Source organism: Meles meles, chromosome 16 (genome assembly GCF_922984935.1).
Source record: "Meles meles chromosome 16, mMelMel3.1 paternal haplotype, whole genome shotgun sequence".
Classification (NCBI taxonomy): domain Eukaryota; kingdom Metazoa; phylum Chordata; class Mammalia; order Carnivora; family Mustelidae; genus Meles; species Meles meles.
The window spans coordinates 70,716,751-70,732,851 of NC_060081.1; the positions used below are offsets into that span (position 1 = coordinate 70,716,751).

A 16,101-nucleotide genomic window follows, 5' to 3' on the forward strand; every position below is an offset into this window, starting at 1 on the left:
TCTGGGGCCTCTGCCCTTGCTACTCTCAGCCTCTGGAATGTCCCTCCCCAAGATCTTCCCATTTCACCACGTTTCAGAGGCCTGGCCTGCCCTGACCAGGGTTGCCAGATAAAATACAAGACACCGAGCTGAATTCAAAATTTCAGATGAACAAACAAATCATTTCTTAGTATAAGTATATCCCAAATAGTGCATGAGACATATGTACACTAAAAAATTATCTGTCATTTAGTAAATGTACTATATTTACTAAATGTACAGTCTAGCAACCCTGTCCCTGACTTCCCAAACTCAAACAACCTCGAGCAGAGTCTCAGTCCTTGTCACCTCTGTATTCTTCACGGCCCGTGTCACCATCTGAAATGGCCTCCTCCATTTCTCCAGCCCACGAGCCTCAGGGAGGCAAACACAAGCCCATCTCATAAAGGGCAGCATCCTCGGGCCCAAGTACAGTGCCGGGGACACAGCATTGTTTCATATGTATTTCAGGACACTTCTCATGTAAGATGGTGACAACATGAGCCCAGGGCCAGATTACAATGGCTCCAAATCCGGGCTCTAGCTCTCATGGGCTGTGTAAGTCACACTAGGACTCACCCTCTCTGGGCCTCAGTTCCCCCGTGTCCAAAGCGAGAACAGCAATACTACACACTGTTGAAGGCTGTTGTGAAGTTTGAGTGAGTGAAAATATGTAAAGCACTGCAAACAGCGCCCAGCACAAAGAGAATGTCTGTGTCAGTGTGGGATCAACTTGGTAGTTAGTGGTTAGGTTTTAGGGTGCCCACGGCCCCCTTCCACCAGCCATCCCCTCACTATTCCAAGAAACTTGGCAATCCTGCAGGAAGACAGAGGCTCCTATGAAAAGCCTCAGCCTCTCTGACTGGCAGATGAAGTGGGACCATAAGACACCCTCGTGGGTCACGGGCTGGCCAGGCTGGCACTCACACTCAGGTCTGTGTGACCCAAGGCCACCCTCTTGGTCCTGGCTACCCCTGTCGGTCACTCTGCAGCAGAAGGGCCCTGCCAGACCAGGAGATCAGGGGAACTCCAGGACACAGGCATTCAGCAGGGAGCCCTGAGGAAATGGAAGCCACACTCTACATGCCACTGAGGGGACAGAGAGCCCAGTAAGAATAGACCTAGTCTGCTGGGCCCGAACTGCTTCCCATCGCTCCCGGGGGGCAGAGACTGGGCCCGCCTGCCATCCACCGCCCCACCTCCCAGACAGGCCTCCTGAGGAAGCTGGAGATGAAGCCCACTTCCCCAAAGCTGCAGCCTGTGACAGGGGCTGGGCCATTGAACTCACGAATTTTAAGAAAACGTTCCCAAGTTCATGCTGAGACTGAGGCTCGGGATGTAAACAGTACTCCAAGGCAGCCAAGAAATCCTTATGAACTTCCAAGATGTCTTCGATGTTTGAGAACAGGACCTGTGAGGGAAGAGAGGGAGGCCCAAAGACCGTGTTAATCCAGGCATAGAGGGAAGGCAAAATCAAGCAAAAACAGAAAAAAAAAAAACAAAAAACAAAACCATAACCCCCAGTGCAGGCGAGCATATAATGATGCAACAGGCACTCCGATAGGCTGGAGCCAGTTAACCACTAATAAAAATAATGCTAGGGCGCCTGAGTGGCTCAGTGGGTTAAGCCTCTGCCTTCAGCTCCGGTCATGGTCCCAGGGTTCTGGGATCAAGCCCCATCCCTGGGCTCTCTGCTCAGTGGAGAGCCTGATTCTTCCTCTCTCTCTCTTTGCCTACTTGTGATCTCTGTCTGTCAAATAAATAAATAAAATCTTTTAAAAAAATAATAATAACGCTAAACCAAAATATGCTCAACGTCTATTCTGCAGGATTCATGCCTAATCCCGGGCTAAGAACTTCACAGGCATTTATGGCACCCAGGGCTCGCTGCAGGCCCACGACATAAAGACAACTGTCACTCCCCATTTATAGATGAAGAGCAGGGACCCAGAGTAAATTAACATTCTCAAGGTCGCACAGTCCAGTAAGCAGCGGAACCGAGGTTCACCCTCAGCATGCAGTGAATTTTATATGAAGACATTTAACAGTTTTCATCGTGGCCAGACCTCCAGCATATCCAATCAAAAGGCTGATTTTTAAAACGATGAGGGTACGTCCACGCACCTATTAAAATGATGTGGCAGAAGAAAACAGGCTTGGGAAGGATGTCCGAAATATGCTGCGTAAACTTGCACACACAGTACGGGAGTGCCTTCCCCCCTCAGAATCTACAAAGTTTGAAATACATGTACCATCTGACCCAGCAATTCTACATTGTAGAATTTAGCCTGTCAGTCAATAGTCTCCAAGCAGGGACAACTGTGTCCCCCACAATCACAGATTTCCTAGGTAGAGGCTGGGGATGCTATTGAACACCCTACAATACACAGGCAGCCCCCAGAGCAAAGAATTCTCCAGCCCAATGTGTTAATAATGCCAAGTGAAGAGCTTGGTGCATAGACAAGGACATACTCCAGCCCTATTTGCAAAAGCAAAAAGCTGGGGAAAAAGGCAAATGTCCAAAGGGGGACTCCTACTCATCAAATAGCTAAATAAACTGGACAGGTTATAATCAAATAAATTCTATACGCCGAGATGCTATGCAGCCTATAAAAAGAATCTGCAGCTCTGTGGATAGAGATATGGAATCCTGGAATGGTCTTCAATATACATTATTGAGTCGGGGCGGAGGGATCATGGTGCCAAGCAAGATTCCAGCATGATCCCATTTGTGTTTATTTAGAAAAAAAAAGAAAGAAAGAAAGACAGACAGACAGGGGTGCCTGGGTGGCTCAGTCAGTTAAGCATCTGCCTTTGGCTCAGGTCATGATCTCAGGGTCCTGGGATTGAGCCCCAGGTCAGGCTCCCTGCTCAGTGGGGAGTCTGCCACATCAAATAAATAAAATCTTTTTAAAAATACATTTAAATTCAATTTTTTTTTAAAGGCCGTTCCTCTCCCTAGGCTGGCGAAAGCAGAGACTGTCTGAATGAAGAGTCAAGCTCATAACTGCCGAGACCGCTGGGAAAGAGAGCTAGGGAGACTTTCGGTTATTCACTTAAGGTCCTTTTAACTGCATACTTTCTTTTTTTCCCCTCTTTTTTTAAAAAAGAGGTGCATTTTTTTAAATTTAATTTTGAAGAAGGTACCCACGTGGTTCAAAAACTAAAACACGGTACAGCGAATCCGGTGAGGAGATCCCCCTGACCCCAACCATCCCACTGGGGCTCACGGCATGGGTAACTGGTGTTACTACTGGTTCCTGGTTCCCTCTAGGGTTCCTTCCCCGCTTGTTCAGCAAATACAGACCGAGCACCTGCTGTGTGCCAGGCACTGGGAGGGGCTCTGGGGGATCCAGCAGTCAACAGACAAGCACATGCCTCCACGGAGGTGACATTCTAATGGAAGTGGACGGACAAGAAACAGAGTTAAAATAGAATGTTCTGGGAGGTCAGAAGCACTAAAGACAAAAGTAAAACAGGAAGGGAGTCCCAGGGAGGGGCAGAGGCCCAGGGACAGTCCCTCTGAGAAGGTGACATCTGAGTCAAGAGCTCAAGGTATGAAGACTAACCCCACCAACCTTCGGAATGCACCAGAAGGTCTGCAGAGGGAGCTGGCCTGTGGGTGGGCAGGGAAGGCAGAGAGGTGAGACCATTCCTCAAAGGCAGCACTGTGAGAGGGCCAGGGAGTGTCTTCCTCCTCTGCCTCGCCCTGGGGGACACGCATGAGGGGGGAGGGGTCACCTGCCCTGTCCGGTTCTGTTGCTCTCTCTCACCCTTTCCGGAGCACGTGGTTAAATCGGCTTCTGTTAAAGACAGACGGCATAGATCCTACTGCCAGACGTCCTTCAAGGAACGGCAGCAAAATTTCAGAATAAATATTTGTCTCCCAAAAGAAATTAGAGCATGTATCCTCCAAAAGGCATACATAAGAACGGTCATAAAAGCCCAGAATTGGAAGTAACCCAAATATCCGTCAACAGGAGAACGGACCATAAATCATGGGACATTCGTACTATGGATTACGACCCAGCAATTAAAGAGACCGAGTCGCAGCCACACGTGACAAGACAGGCAAATGTCACACACGCACACCTGTGAGCGAAGGCACTAGATGTGAAAGAGCTCACTTTTGTATAAAGTTCGTGAACGGCCAAAACTCATCAGTGGTTCGGCTTTGAGGAGTGGGTATTTACGGGGCGGCAGGGCGGGGGACGGGGGACACAGAGCAGCCCGCGGGGGTGGGATATGCTCCGTCCTCCCCGTGGTCGTGTCCACAGGCATGTCTGTGCCTGACACTGCCTCACGTCTGATGCCCATGGTGCACCCTTTCCTGTATGGGAGTCTCAGCTCATTAAAAAAAAAAAAAAAAGTAATTTTTTTAAAACTGTCTTAAGTTACAATTCAAAAATTCTAGTGATCTTTACATTGCAATAAAGAAAGAAATTGTGAGAAATACACGTCATCAACAGCGGGTCCCCGGTAAATATTTGCTGAATGTGTGTGTGCGTAAAAGACTTAAATGCCTGCGCTGTCAGAGACCAGCCGGGCAGCGAGACCTGAGCGGCTCTCTTTACATCTAAGGTCTTAGCTTTCTTCCCCAAGACGCTGGACTCAGGACTCCCTGCCATAAGGTTCCTGCCCAGACTAACCGAGACATGTGGGGGGAATGTCCTGCTGGATCAAGCCCTTTGTGCGCAGTGCGAGTCAGGGACCTCTGACACCCACCCCACGCTGCCCCCGCTCGCCCCCTGGACCAGGGACCCCGGAGCCCCAAGAACTAAAGGCAGCTTCCCGGAGAGTGAGATCAGGCTGGAAAGCCAGGCCCGGGCAGGGCAGGGGCCTCTGCCATGCACACAGAGGGTCTATTGATGTCCTCCCGAAACTCCCCAGAGCCGCAGCCAAGACGAAGGCTGGACCCAATTACTCAATCGCTCTGCCTCGCCGCTCAATGCCCAGTGCAGGGGCACAGGCCGGGGCTGCCAAGAGGGCGGCTGGAGGTGCCAAGGCTCCCAGGGGCGCTTGGGAAGGGATTTTCCACTGGCTCCACGCCAGGGGGCCTGGCACAGAGAAGGCTGGGAGACAGGATGGCCATGATGAGCAAGGAGACAAAGTCTCGAGCTGGCCGAGTCCTCCTGATGCCCAGTAAGCACAGAGCCCCCAGGGGCCACAGGGAGCAGGCTGTGGGAGAGCAAAGCCAGCTGCCAGGAGGGAGGGGGACCTCCCATTCTGCCCCCTGAGCCTCGCCCCTAGAGGAGCAAAGCACACAGCGGCAGGACCTCTGCAAGGGGCTGGCCCAGCAGTACACACCTTGACGTTCTCCTCGGTGAGGCCCTTCTCCACTGAGTCCGCCACGTTCTGCCGGATGCGATGCAGAAAGGCCTAGAGGAAGAGAAGCAAGGAGAGGTGAGCATCCAGGCCTCTGATCCCCCGGGGATGGCCTGAAAGGAGGGCCACAGTTCCAGTACCACCAAGAACAGACACGGGAGGCACCACGGCCCAGGGATGTGGGCAGGGAGTAAGGAAACACCTACCTAGCTTCTGCATTAAACACACTGGAGTATCCCTCACCCCGTTCAGTCAATAGATCAGTCAATAGACGTTTACTGAGCATCTCCGACCTCAGGCCCTATGACCTCAGGCCCTGTGCGGGGGGGGGGGGGGGGGGGGGGGGGGGGGGGGTTGGGACGACGACGACGACACACAGCAACGCCCTGCCCTCAGGGAGACGCACTCCTCTGTGCTCCTTACTCTCTCCGGTTATAATTCACTTCCCTTTGGGGCGCCTGGGTGGCTCAGTTGGTTAAGTGACTGCCTTCGGCTCAGGTCATGATCCTGGAGTCCCAGGACTGAGTCCCACATCAGGCTCCCAGCTCCATGGGGAGTCTGCTTCTCCCTCTGACCTTCTCCCCTCTCAAGCTCTCTGTCTGTCTCAAATAAATAAATAAAATCTTTTAAAAAAAAATTCACTTCCCTTCTTTTTTTAAATTCCTTTTTCAAAAATTTAACTTCCAAATAGTAACATATTTACATGCTTCAAAAGTCAAAAACATAAAGAGTCAAAAACACGAAGAGCCTCTCTCCTGCACCCCGGGCCCCAGGGCAGCTAGTCCATCCCCAACCCCCAAGGGAGCCACAGCTCTCGTGTCCCGGGTCCCCTTCCAGAGAATCTTCATGCGAAAAATAACAAACGGGAAAATATATACTTATACACACCTACACACCCGTGTTCTTATTTTTCCCCTTTCTTACACACCAAAAACACAGCTGCAAACCCAGGCCACGCAGCACCTGCTCTTTCCACTTGATCCTGCGCAGAGATCCTCCCCATCCTTCACAGGGAGCACCCGCATTCTCTGTTCCAGCTGCCCGGGATCCTGCTGTATGGACGGACCCCAGCTGTTGTGCCTTTTTTCAGGGGCTCAGAAGAGAGGTCATCTCTGTCCTCTGTGATGTGGCAGACGACGAAGAAGGGAGGGGGGTGCCGGGGACCGCGGGGAGCTGGCCAGCACGTCCCATCGAAGGGGGATGACAGCGTCTCCCCTTCCAAGCGTGGTCAGGTGGGAAGGCGGCCGGCACAGGGCCACCAGGTGTTCTGGGATTTTTTTCAACAGAAGCCAGAAATTAAGATTTTTTTTTCTTTTGCGCAAAGTCTCCCAGTTTTTAAATATCAGCAGAATATTGGTGGTTTTTGTGAGGAACTGTATTTTAGGGGTTGCGCATGATGGGGGCACCAGAATGGGGGGATGCAGCCGTGCTGATGAGAAATGACAGATGACAGTGGTCTGGCCCTCGTGTGGGAGGGATGGAGCTGGCGGTGGAAAAACTAGTGACAAGAACGTGGGGGCTGGGTGGGGGGGGGGATGGGAGATGTACCGAGGGAGACCGAGGCCCACACAGCAAACTCTGCCTGGCCTGTCCCCACTCGAGGACTTGGACCCAGGCTGACCTGGCATCAGCTATAGGACATCCCCTGTGAAAATGACATCGCAGTCCTGTCACAGCCACAGGGCCACGAGGAGCTGCAGTGGCCCGTCGGGTGCCCTCCCTGCCACAGCTGATTATAGCAATGCGGATCTGCACGGGGTCCCCGCCACAGAGCCCAGATGCAGGTTAATTAAGTGTGTCTCTGTGCCCATGCTTGTCTGAGGAGATCTCCTAGTGGCAGGGAGATGGAGAGGACAGCCCAGGACAGAGGAAAGCAGGGGCAGGCAGGCCAAGAGGAGGCTGACGATCCACAGATGGCTGTCAGATCCTTTTCCGTCAGCCAAGGATGTCGGTGGCTGTCACGGGGTGCCAGCCAGCCAAGGACTCGGGTCTCTTGGGGGTGGTGCACTGAGGCCTCACGTAGTGGGTCACGGGGAGGAAAGTCGACGACACAGAGCTGGGCAGAGCAGTCTCTGCCAGTCGCCTCGGCCCACGGTTAAGTCCCCAGCCTGGACTTCTCCGCTGAAGACTCCACACATCCCACCCAGATGCCGAGGGCATCCAAATCCTAGTTCCTGATCATCCCTCCCAATCCAAACCACCCAAGCTCTTCCCAGCCGGACTGACGTCACTGCTGCCTGCCGGGGGCTCCAGCCAAAACCCCCCAGCTCTCCCAGTCACCCTCCACGCCTCTCTTTCTCTGGCACCCCACTTCTGTCCATCAGCAAATGCTACCAGCTTCGCCTTCAACAGCTATTAAAAATCCAACCTTGGGGGCACCTGGGTGGCTCAGTGGGTTGGGCATCCAACAGCTGGTTTCCGCTCAGGTCATGATCTCATGGGTCATGGGATTGAGCCCCAAATCAGGCTCCATGCTGGGTGAGGAGTCTGCCTGAAGAGTCTCCCTCTCCCTCTGCCCTTCCCCTGCATGTGCGTGCACCTTCTCTAGCTCTCTCAAATAAAGAAATATTTCTTAAAAAAAAAAAAATCTAACCTCTTCTCTTCACCTCCATAGCCACCCCCGCCTCAGTCCAACACCACCTTCTCCCGCCTAGACCAACGCAATCGCCTCCTCCCTGTTCCCTCTCATTGCCCCCAAAGTCCTTTCTCCACACACAACCAGAGAAATCTTACTAAATATGTAAATCAGAGCCTGTCAACCCACAGCTTAAAATCGTCTTAAAAAAACAAACAAAAAAACAAATCCTCCCTCAGCCCATAAGGCCCCCATGACCTTGTCCTAGTTAATCTCTCCCCGTACCTTCCAGCACTTTATCACTTCACACCTCAACGCTCTTTAGTCCCACCATCATTCTAGTTCTTATAACTGCCAGGAGACACTTCTGCCTCAGGACCTCTGCACGTGCTGCTCTTACTAGCAGGATATTCTCCCCAGCTCTACCATGGGCCAGCTCCTTCTTATCCATCAGGCCTTAACTCAAATGGCACCTCCTCCAGGAAGCCCTCCTTCTCTTCATACACCACCTTCCCATCTTGCATTAAAAGTCTATTAAAGAGGGCGCCTGGGTGGCTCAGTGGGTTAAAGTCTCTGCCTTCGGCTCAGGTCATGATCCCAGGGTCCTGGGATCGAGCCCCACATCGGGCTCTCTGCTCGGCAGGGAGCCTGCTTCCCTTCCTCTCTCTCTGCCTGCCTCTCTGCCTACTTGTGATCTCTGTCTGTCAAATAAATAAATAAAATCTTTAAAAAAAAAAAAAAAGAAAGGTCTATTAAAGAGTGAGGTTAGGCAATCTACATCTGTTCCTAAGGGAAAGGCCAAGATAAGAAGGGATCATGGCTGGAATGAAACCTTTACCCCAATCCAACAATAAAGACCAGGTTTGGAAACTGACAGTTTGTGTTTAAGCAGAGATCCTCCTCTTTCCTGCTGTGTAACTCAGGAAAATGCATTAGCCTCTCTGAGTCTCAGTTTAGTAATTCCCAAATAGGGGGATCACAGCAATACCTCCCTACCTTTCAGAACGCAATAGGATAAAGGGATGGAAGCTCCATGAGGGTAGGAGGCTTGCCACTCTTGTTCCCACTGCATCCCCAGGCACCCCGTATGCCTGGTATACAGCAAGCACTGAACAATGAAAGGAAGGGATGGGATGTGCCCGACACACAGCAGGAGCCTGCTGGAAGCCTACTGACCTCTCCTTTTAAAGGGTCACAGGGGCCGGGGACAGGCGCTCTTAAAAGATGCTTCAGCAGGGGCAGTGCTGCCGGGAAGGCCAGCCCCCAGTCTCCTGGGACTGGAGGGAGACAAAGGCCCGCTGGCCCAGCACCACTGGGGACAGCAGGAAGCTGGGAGTGCTGGCCTAGATTGGGGCTTCCTGTCCTGGTTTCTTCGAGCAAGCAAAGCTACCGCTATTGTGCTGGGACAATGAGAGGCTCGGGCCACCCACAGAGGAGCCGCAAACAGGCCTGCGTGATGGGCACAATGGGCAGCTCGTGACCCGGAAAGAATGGCTAGGCAGGGGCTCTGGGCTCAGCCCTTGTGCTGCCCAAGGCACGATCGGCTTTTCCAGGCACTGCCAATGCCCTCCGTGCAGGCGGGGTGGTTAGAGGGAGTCTTGGGGGCGACTCGAGGTCCAAGCCTTGACAGCTCTGGAACACTCGGCCAAAAGCCGCTCTGTCTTGGGAACCTCCCTTAGAGACGAGGCCATTCTCAGGATTCCCAGGGCTGCCTGAGACTCCGCTCTGGCCCCGCCATCTCTGTCCAGGCAGTGTCCGCGCCGCCATGCTGCCTGTCCCCACACCTGCCCAAGTCCCCCTCTACTTTTGTTGACGACGATGATGGGACAGGTGAAGGATTTAGAAAGGCGCAGAGAAAAATCCAACCAACAGCCACAAACTCCACTTCGGCAAACCTTAACATTATCCCAAATTTGCTTTACACCATTTTCTGAAAGAAATTCATCAAATCTGGGAGAGATGCAGACCGGGAAGGGGCACGAGGGAGCTCTGGGAGGTGCTGGAAATGTTCTATTACTTGATCTGAGCAGTGGTTCCGCAGGCCAATGCACATCCAAACCCTCGCCCGTGTGTACTTCATACACGCACCGTGTGAGTATCAACCTCAGTGCAGACCAGGAAGGAACGAATCACGGCAGAAAGAGGGGAGGCACCTGTGCACCTGCCCTCCCGCAAGGCACCCTCCCCCCGCCACGTCCTGGATATGGGGCTCCTCATTCCCACGCACACCCTTTGCCCACTTACTGCACTTATGTGAATGGACAAGCGATAAAGAACACTGTTCTGCGGGTTTACGACGTTTCTGTAAATGACACACTTTCGGCAACTTGCTTTTCTCACTCAATCACGTCTTCCACATTCACCCACGTTGTCATGCGCACCAGGCAGCACCTGCTATCCGGACCCCACCCACATCCCTTGGTCCTCACCCCCGGCGTGCACGCCAGCACCCCTCCAGCCGCTGGTCCCCCCATCTCGGAGCCTGAGGGCCCTCTCCCCCCGTGCAGGGCAGACCAGATAGGGGAGAAGCCTGAGGTGCGTGACCCGTGCCACTTCCCCGGAGGCCCGCAGTGGTGACCTGCTTGACGACGCACCTTGCGTGGCCACCTTCCATCCCCCACTTCAATCCCTCGCTTGGCTGTGGATGGTTCCTAGGTGCTCCCTCCCAGACAAACTAGTGCCCCTTGTATCAGTCTCTGGATCTGCTTCTGGACAGCCCACCCGCTGAGGCCTCCAGCTGTTCGTTTCGTTGCTGAGTACTTAGAAGTATCACGAGGCAGAAGTTTAGGTGGTTCCAAATGTCCTTCCGACAAACAGCGCTACGATGGGTAGTACATCCTTGGGACTCAGGCACTCCAGATCCTCCAAATGTACACCGAGAGCTCCTGAGGTTCAAGTGTGCAAATCCCCCCAGATGTGCACCCAGGTGTGCAAGGGTTGGCAAGGGTTAGAGATATGTTTAACTTGACTAGTTAACACCAAACGGCTCTCTGCCATGATTGTACCACATACACTCGTGGTCTCGTTCTTTCATGTAATAAACACGTGCTGAGACTCCCACGGTACCCTCATTAGCTCATTTCAAACGCCACAACCAGCTTTCAGGGTAGGTATTTTGGTCCCATTCTATAAGTAAGAAAAACTGAGGCCCAGAGGATGAGAAGCCTAACAGAAGGCATCTAGCCAGAAGTCAACAGAGCCCAAGCCCAGCCCAGGAATGTCTGACTCCTGCTTGCTGCTCGGAGGGGACCAGAGAGGCTGCTCATTGGGTCCACTTGTCTCCAGGGCTCCCAAACACATGATCAATTAATGATGTCTGCCATAGCTATGGCAATGGCAGGGCGAGTAGGGCTGTGTGTTTGCCACCTCCAGAGAGCTCCTACCGCACGGAGGAAGGCAGGGGAGCATGAGAGGCACTCACTTGAGGTCACGCAAAAGATTAATGAGAAAACACAGCTCAGACCAGGTCTCCTGATGGCAGGCTCCCATCTGCCCTACCTTGCCTTGGAGCAATAACTCCCAACTCGGAGGTGACCGTGCCCTCTGGAAGAGAAGACAATGCTCACAGTTCCTGGGGTTGTCACGACTAGGGATGTGAGCACTACTGGATAGAGACCACAGATGCTGCTAACCATCCTCCACTGCCCGGGACGGGCCCCACAGAGAAGAATCTGGCCCCAAACGTCAGTAGCGCCAAGGGAGAGTAACCCTGCCTTAGAAAAGACTCTTCTAAAACCTAGAAAGACAAGACACTGCAGGGTAAGGGCTCCTCCCAGGCCTCACTCAGCCACAGGAGCTGGTTTCCTTTTGTCCCGTGAACACTCCTTTTGTCCCCACCCAGACCTCTGTGGTGGCCTCTCTGGGCCCAAGGGAGCTTTCTTCCCAGACGTTCAACTAGCAGGGGAGACCTCCCTTCCCGGCTCACAGAAATCTCCTCTTAGACCCAGAGAAAGGAGAGACTTGCCACACTCCCCACAGCCATCTGAACCCTGTCACCCTTCCCAGAAATGACTGGTCTCTGTCGGCAGTGGCCTCACTGACAGAGTTACGTGTGGACCTCACCGTCTGGGAACATCTCCCCCGCAGGGCAGGAGCCATCTCAGGGTCCAGGGTGGTTTCATTCCCTGCCGTATCCTCAGCCCACAGCAGGTGCTCAACAAAAGTGAGGAGGAACAGCAGGAGGGGAAGAGAAACTGAAGCGGGGGACCCAGAAGAGGCTCCAGAAGTAGCTGGTACAGAATTGGGAATACTAGAATAGTAACAGTAACAATAATAATAAACGTAATAATAAAACATTTACTACTGTTTCCTATTACGATCCCTTACATCTTGGGGCCCTACTCTGTGCCAGGTGCTGCGCCAAGTGTTTTAATCCTCAGGTAATTGTAGCAGGCAGGTACTATTACTGCTGAGCCCATTTTACAGAGGAGGGAACTGAGGCCTGGCGCAGTAAAGAGCTTACCCAAAGCCACCCAGCTAGCGAGTGGCAGAGCTGGACTTAGAACCCAGGCAGTTTGTTCTGGCGATGAGTCCCCAGCCTAGCCCCCCACCCCCCCACACACACATCCTCAGTGAGTAACTACGGACAACAGACCACATGGGCAGAAAACAGGTAGCAGCTGCCCTTTGGGGTGCCTCTGGGGAGCTGCCATCTGTCTGGGACCTGCAGCCACAGCCTGGGGAGGATAAATCTCTCCCTGGAGAGAAAAAGGAACAGAAAGAGGCCTCCAAGTCGCTCTCTGAGACTGACGCCCGCAACGTGATCTCTGATGGGGGACCGGAGGGGGGGCTCGGCTGCCCCCAAGGACACCCCTGCCGTGGCCAGGGTGACCTCACCAAACATATGGTGAAACTGGAGAGCGCCAGGGGACCGGACAGAAGTGAGGGGAGGTGGGGGCCAGGGCAGCGCCAGACTACAGCAAGGAGAGAGGCAAGGGGGGACCCATCCCCCGCCAGGGTCTGGGTGGCCGGGGGTCCAGGGAAGCAGCGTGTCACAGAACAGCAGGGCCCTCGAGTCCAAGCAGTAACAATAAGATGGGAATAACAGCAGCAGAGTTGGGGTTGCATGCCCTGCTCCCAGCAGCCCCACAGAAGCCAGAGTTTGGGGGGGGACCCCTCGAAGGCCCACTGATTCCTTCCAATGCCCAAACCCTATGCTCTATCCGTTCAACCGCTGGGCATTTATGCCACAGCAAAAAATAAACCTCACACGTGAAATCGAGATCTAACTTCAGAATCTGATTTCCAATTCTATCACTCGGGGTTTCGTTAAATAAACTGTCCATCTCCACAAAGGATGATCATGCTAGAAATGGTTTTTCAGAAGTCCAATTAAACAGATGGACAAAGAATATTGATATATCCCTAACGGTGGGGAGAAAAAAAAAAAGTTACAGAATACATAAAATATAATCTCTTTTGGTTAAATAAATCATCTCTACATAAACACAGAAAGAAGAACCGTGGAAGGAAAGCATCTAAACTTTGTGAGACTACAGCCCAGATTACTAGCTGTCCCCCAATATCTGGTCTCGCCTTTTCCTTTAGAAATAGAATCCAAGATTTTAGAATAAAGGCTATTTCCCAGCTTCCCTGACAGCTAGCTATGGCCATGTGACTAAGTTTGGGCTGGGGGCTACCAGTGCACATCCGATGTACAACATCTTGGAGGTGTCCCCAGGGATGGGAAGAACAGGCAGGGATTCTTTTCGGCTATTCTTCCTTCCTGCTGATTGGATAACCGATGCGATGGCTGGAGGTGAAGCAGCCACCTTGTACCATGAAGTGGAAACCATACTGAAGAAGATGGAGCGGCAACAGAGAAGCTTACGTCCCTAAGGACAGAGGAGCAGGTGCATCTGCCCCAGGGCTGCCTATAATTCAGTAAGAAAAAAACTTCCATCTCATTGAAGGCACTCTTACTTGGGTTTTATCCCTAAGCCATGGAACCTAATTCTGAGAGTGGAATTACACGTGATTTTAACTTTTCCTTTCTTCATTTCTGTTTTATCCCAGATTTCCAAAATGAGCACGTCACTTTCAAATCACAAGTCATTCTCTAACATAAATGTAGTTTGTTTCTTTCTTCCTTCCTTCCTTTCTTTCTTTAATTTCTTTCCTTCTTTTTTAATTTAGATGTTGCTAAACAAACCAGGCCCTCCTACCCACCAAGATCATCACTTCTTCAACATCAAGGACGCTAGTCTGCCTTCTCCTGAAGGGCGTGTGTCCCCGTGCAGACAGGGCAGCACCCGCGCCGGCAGAGAGCAGGAATCAGGCAAACATGACATGAAAAGGTTTTCCTTCTGCCATGAGCCTCTGAGCTGTCCACCCTTCCTTTTCTGTGCTGACTCTAGAAACCACAAGACCCCCCCCCCCCCCCAGGAAGGCGCCCCTCTCAGCCAGCCCCCAGCCAGCCGGTCTGGCACTTCCACAGCCCAGGAGAGAGAGACCATCCCCATCCGCAGCCCCCGCCACCACCCAGATGAGAGTAAAACCCCCTGCTCTCCATTCTCACCCCTTTTTGTGGAGCCCGTGCCAGCAGCAGAAAGCCACTGGCCAGAACAACTCTCCCAAAATACCAAAATTTCATATTTGAGACGTCACAGTCAGGGAAGGTTGCATATTCCATCACAGATAAACAGAACTGAGAGAAAATACCATTCCTTTTGCAACTTCACACCTATTCCTTTATGTCACATCTCATATAGCTCATTATGAATTCTGCATATGTATATAAAATTCAGCTCATTATATAAAACAGCACAAGTAATGTTATCTCATACTATATCTTTAGCAGACAACTATCTCCTTGTAAGCTACAGCTGAGGCCTCCATACCGTTCCATGAACATACCAAGTGCCATCCCACCTCAGGGCCTTTGCACTCACTGTTCCTTTTGTCTGGAAGACTGTCTCCAGATATCTGCAGGGCCCCTTCCTCACTCAATTCATTCCCATCTAGAGCCAAGTGTCACTTCTGAGAGGCCTTCTCCCACCCCCCACTTTCAGCAGAAGCCCATCCTTCCCATCCATTCACTGTATCTTATCCATCTCGTTCTGCCCTGCAGCACTCACCTACCACATCTACTTCCTTGCTTGTCACTCATTTACTGCCTGCCATGTCTACACCAGGAAAGAAGTGGCTTGTTCACACAGCATCCACCTAAGCCTAGATCGTTCTGGAACAAAGGAGTCAAAGTGGGTTCGCAGGTATCGATGACCAGCTTGTTTGTCCTTGAGAACAATCCTACGAGGTGTGCTGTGAGCATCTCCACTTTAGGGAAAAGGGAAACCAGGGCATAAATTAGCACAAGGGGGCTCTAGAGTCAGCTGGCCAGGCTCCGTGCCTGGGTAACTGGGCCTCACCTTGCAAGGTGCCCACATAAGGCTTAAATGCAACACCAAGTGTCAGCCTCTAGGTCTCCCTCCCCGCTCCACGCTGAGAGCCCCCAGGATCCGGCTCGGCACCAAGCTCACAGAAGGTGCCCAATAAATGACCACGGCAGAGGCAGGCACTTTGAATTCCATATTCAACAAGAGTAGGCCCCTTCCCCCGGCCTCTAGGCACTGATTCTCGGACTGTCAGAAACACTGGAGAACTTGGGATGCCTGCGTGGCTCCGTGGGTCAAGTGTCTGCTTTCGGCTCGGGTCATGATCTTAGGGATCTGGGATCAAGCCCCACGTCTGGCTCCCTCTCCCTCTGCCCTTCCCCCCTCCCCCTCACAATTCATACTCTCTCTCACACACTGTCTCCCTCTCTCAAATAAATAAACAAAATCTTTAAAAAACCAAAACACTGGAGACCTTTAAAAATCCAACTATTGGGGGACGTCTGGGTGGCTCAGCCGGTTAAGCCACTGCCTTCGGCTCAGGTCATGATCCCAGGGTCCTGGGATCGAGTCCCGCATACGTCTCCTTATTCGGTGGGAAGCCTGCTCTCTCTGCCTCTGCCTGCCTCTCTGCCTGCTTGTGCTCACGCGTGTTCTCTCTCATTCTGACAAATAAATAAATAAATAAAATCTTCTTTAAATAAATAAATAAAAATAAAAATCCACGTATTGGCTCAACATACAAAAAGAAAACTGTGTCGTCAAATGAATAAATCTCGGTTTAACTGTCTACAAAGCATAGCCTACATCCCCGCGGCAAGCACTGAGCAGCTCTGCTTGGAGCTGCACATG

At 52.2% G+C, this 16,101-nt stretch overlaps 1 protein-coding gene across 1 annotated transcript in view; it reads right to left on the reverse strand.

Moving 5' to 3' along the window:
• PREX1 (phosphatidylinositol-3,4,5-trisphosphate dependent Rac exchange factor 1) overlaps positions 1 to 16,101 on the reverse strand; it is a 178,013-nt gene that overhangs the window by 96,602 nt on the left and 65,310 nt on the right. Inside the window, exons 2-3 of the mRNA XM_045980873.1 lie at positions 5,326 to 5,397; positions 1,307 to 1,429 (exon numbers count right to left, since the gene is read on the reverse strand). Coding sequence (XP_045836829.1) covers positions 1,307 to 1,429; positions 5,326 to 5,397 — 195 coding nt within the window. The remainder of the gene's footprint in view (positions 1 to 1,306; positions 1,430 to 5,325; positions 5,398 to 16,101) is intronic.